Source organism: Centruroides sculpturatus, unplaced genomic scaffold, assembly GCF_000671375.1.
Source record: "Centruroides sculpturatus isolate CEXI.00-Female unplaced genomic scaffold, Cexi_2.0 scaffold5632, whole genome shotgun sequence".
Lineage (NCBI taxonomy): Eukaryota > Metazoa > Arthropoda > Arachnida > Scorpiones > Buthidae > Centruroides > Centruroides sculpturatus.
In genome coordinates, this window is record NW_019389726.1 from 1 (window position 1) to 4,119 (window position 4,119).

The 4,119-nt window shown below is 33.0% G+C and overlaps 1 protein-coding gene across 1 annotated transcript; it reads left to right on the forward strand.

The window, feature by feature from the left end:
- Positions 1-118: 118 nt before the first annotated feature.
- On the forward strand, positions 119-4,060 carry LOC111617344 (glucose dehydrogenase [FAD, quinone]-like; the record flags this gene model as incomplete). The annotated part of the gene is made up of 8 exons (XM_023358646.1): positions 119-604; positions 2,441-2,643; positions 2,719-2,899; positions 2,976-3,107; positions 3,419-3,540; positions 3,602-3,690; positions 3,816-3,870; positions 3,946-4,060. Coding segments are annotated over exons 1-8 (1,000 nt in total), but the record flags the coding sequence as incomplete, so codon positions are not given.
- Between the last annotated feature and the right edge of the window lie 59 nt (positions 4,061-4,119).

The following is a 4,119-nucleotide window of genomic DNA, read 5'->3' on the forward strand; positions in this document are numbered from 1 at the left end:
ATTAACTAAGGATTTTTTCGCCCTGCCAAGGTGTGGACCAGTTATCCGGAGTGCTAAGTTATCGAGGGACGAGTTTTCGAGGTTCTACTGTATTCCTAATCTGAAAATAAAATTATTTAAATTAATTTAATTTACTTCATTTGTATATAACTTATTGAATTATTATTCATACAATTTGTACGATTTAGAATGTTTAAAATAATGAAAGTCTTTACCAATCTACTGTATACACTTCGTGGCCAAAGCGTGGTACGCGAGCTACCATTTGCTCTCGAACGTTATGGACTCGTCCGCGCAACATGTCACAATTAAAAATGTTTTAACTCGGATGACATCACTGTACTTTACAAAAATGACAAAAATATGTTATAATAAATTAACTAGCTCATACTATATCAGTTTTCGTACAGTAAAGTGCCTTACTTAAACGATAACAATTAAAGTAGTAATACCGTCAACCGTATTTTAACAGGCATAAAGGCGCTTTTACTTTCGATCAACATGAAGTACAGCACCTTACTTATAAAATATATAACTGTAGTTTTCTTTATAAAGCTCTATATTATATGTGCTCGGGCAGTATATCAAGCCGATTATATAATAGGTAAGCTATTTCTATGGTATTATTTATAAATATTTTAATTCCCCTTCAAATAGAACACAGGGAAAGTATTGTAATCGGTGAAAATTTTACTGCTTTTCAGGTGGTTTTGCATCTCCATAAGTTTTAAGGTTTTGGCAGCAATCTTTCTGTATATGGGCATTGATGCCATTACATTTTGGAGATTATAAACCAATTGAAAAGGGGGATACAACAGGTTGAGTGTCATATCTCGTGTGGAGTCAGACTTAACTATTATTTTACACGTTATTAGCATTTACTCTTTTTTTCTAATTTTAAAAAAGAATAATTATTTCACTTTCTGGTCGTCTTAACGTCTTTTTGGAGTATCCAGAGAGTCGTTTAAGATTCTTTGCCATGTTTTTACTGTTGGCCTCTATTTTACTTAATATCTCAGGATGGAGTACAGAATAATTAAAGAAATTTGGCGTGGTAACTTGTATATAACGGAACATTAATGCTATGAAATGTTATAATTAAAGGTCGACGGGGTGGGGAGATAGAGGGAGTCGTGTGTCGGAATTAATAACGATTTTACTCGTTATTAACATTTACATTTTTTTTTTAAATGAAACTCATCCCTATCCTGAAAATTAAGCTTTTTGCTAATTTATAAGAATTAATTATATAAAAAATTTAAAATAAAATCTGATAATGGATGGCGCAACATGTATGGATGTCGTCACATTACTTTTCTTGTGGCAAATTAAACCAGAGGTGCTAAGACCGGGAACAAACGGCTTTTTCATCCAACGATTTAACCACGTGGCCAACCTATAGAACATAGAGACACAGTAAATTATTTGGTTTTAACAACTAACGCTGGCCACGTTGTTAACGCGGTTTTTATTAGTAATTTGTTCTAAATTCTGTTGACCATCTGTGGACGGCAACCGGAGCAAATATGGCGTACAAAATTTTGTTCGTAAACCGAATTGTTCCTAATCAGAAGCGTTCGGAATTCCAGGTTTTATTGTAATTGACTCTATCTATCCGGCAACTCTGACTGAAGAGGCGATGTTTGTATGTGTAGCGAAATATTGATAATATTCTTAGTATTAATACTTTCTATTATTCGAGCATTCGGGGATATTATTCGCCTATTTATAATATAAAGTTCTCATAGTGTTTCGAAACGCACTTACCAATGTCTTCCGCCATATTCAATTTATCTATTTACAAATTTAATGGGAATTATAAATTAAATTTAAAGAAAATATTAAAAATTTTTAAAATTGTCGAAAAGATCAGAACCACAGAATGCGCGCTTAGTCTTTAAATATGGTGGCAATTCTGGTAAGTTTTAGTCACTTTGGTTTCTATTTGTTTGTTTGTTTTGTTAAGTTATGGTCGACCTGCCTCCCGGGAGGTCTTTTAAAGGTAACTAGCCTCTATTCAGACGTTACAGACATGGAGAAAACCCGGAAAACTCTACATCTTGCCAAGGCACGAACCCACAACCAAACTCCCAGTGTTTAGGAAACGGAAACGAAACCGCTTGGCCACTGGTGGGCCAATTCTGTTTCAAATTACAGGAATATTTTCTTATTTATAGTTAATTTCTGCCTTCGGAAAACTTTGTGCTAATTTCACAAACATTTTACAGGTAATAAAGAACTTATTTGAATGACTTTCATAAACGAAACCTATTTATTATTACTTTGTTTTATTTTTAATCAAAATATAAAATAATTAATTAACTGACAAACGTATTGAAAATGTGCTAAAATCTCTTATATATTTGATTTTATTGGATAAAATACAATTTATATTATTCTATTACTATATGATTATACGCCGGCTATTTATTTATTGCAGTTGGCGCAGGAACAGCAGGATCAGTTTTAGCCAATAGACTTTCCGAACCACCGCATATTACAGTTCTTGTGTTAGAAGCAGGAGATGTGGCTCCTGTAAACTCTGAGGTTCCACTATATCCTCTAAATTTAGCTCTAACAAATTACAGTTGGCAATTTAAAAGTGTACCCAGTAAAACCATAGCTCAAGGTCTTAAAAACAGAGTAAGTAATTATTAATAATAAATTTCCATGGGTGCATTTACACCTGAATACTGATTCAAATTTATTCTCTTCCAGCAACTGTTAACTGTGGAAGGTAAAGCGCTTGGTGGAACCACAGTTTTAAATTATAATTTGTTTGTGCGTGGAAATAGGAGAGATTACGACAATTGGGCAAGACATGGTGCCATAGGTTGGGATTGGAAAAGTGTCTATCCTTATTTTCTAAAACTGGAAAACAATCGAGAATATTGCAATGGTAAATCTTTCTTCAATTGTGCTAAATTATGTTTATAAATCGTATAGCGATTTAATGACAATAATGTACAATACAGTATATCACGGTGTTGGTGGAAACGTTATCGTGCAGACACCACCTTTCCATGCACCAATAACGAAAGGTTATTTAGAAGCAGCCATAGAAATTGGATATACTCTTGGAGACTTTAATGCAAAGAATCAAACAGGTACAGCATTTCGTAATAAATACTGTTTGAAATATTTTATTGTATTTTTAGTTTTATATTTAAATATTGCCACTTTTGAAGTGTAAAAATCGAAAGCGTACATACAATAGAAATTTGTAAGATTTTATTCGTAGAAGAAATAAAATAATTTTCCGAAAAAAATAAAATATCTATTCGATAGAAGTAACGTCTATTGTATTTTCAAAATGTTGGCTATATTATTAAATTTGACGAAGATTCTGAAATAGGAGGCATTATATGCCTTATTTTAATTCATATTTACAAAATTTATGACATAAAAAATGTTTCAGTGTTTCAACCTCCTCAAGGAACTGTTAATAGAGGAGCACGCTGGAGTGCGGTTAAAGCATATATTAATCCTGCACGAGGTCGAAGAAATCTTTGGATCTTAACTTCAGCATTTGTTCACAAGGTAACTTACATTATCTTACACTATGGTTTAAAGGAGAGTGAATAGGTGTTTATATTTATAGATATTGATCCGNATTTATATTATTCTATTACTATATGATTATACGCCGGCTATTTATTTATTGCAGTTGGCGCAGGAACAGCAGGATCAGTTTTAGCCAATAGACTTTCCGAACCACCGCATATTACAGTTCTTGTGTTAGAAGCAGGAGATGTGGCTCCTGTAAACTCTGAGGTTCCACTATATCCTCTAAATTTAGCTCTAACAAATTACAGTTGGCAATTTAAAAGTGTACCCAGTAAAACCATAGCTCAAGGTCTTAAAAACAGAGTAAGTAATTATTAATAATAAATTTCCATGGGTGCATTTACACCTGAATACTGATTCAAATTTATTCTCTTCCAGCAACTGTTAACTGTGGAAGGTAAAGCGCTTGGTGGAACCACAGTTTTAAATTATAATTTGTTTGTGCGTGGAAATAGGAGAGATTACGACAATTGGGCAAGACATGGTGCCATAGGTTGGGATTGGAAAAGTGTCTATCCTTATTTTCTAAAACTGGAAAACAATCGAGAATAT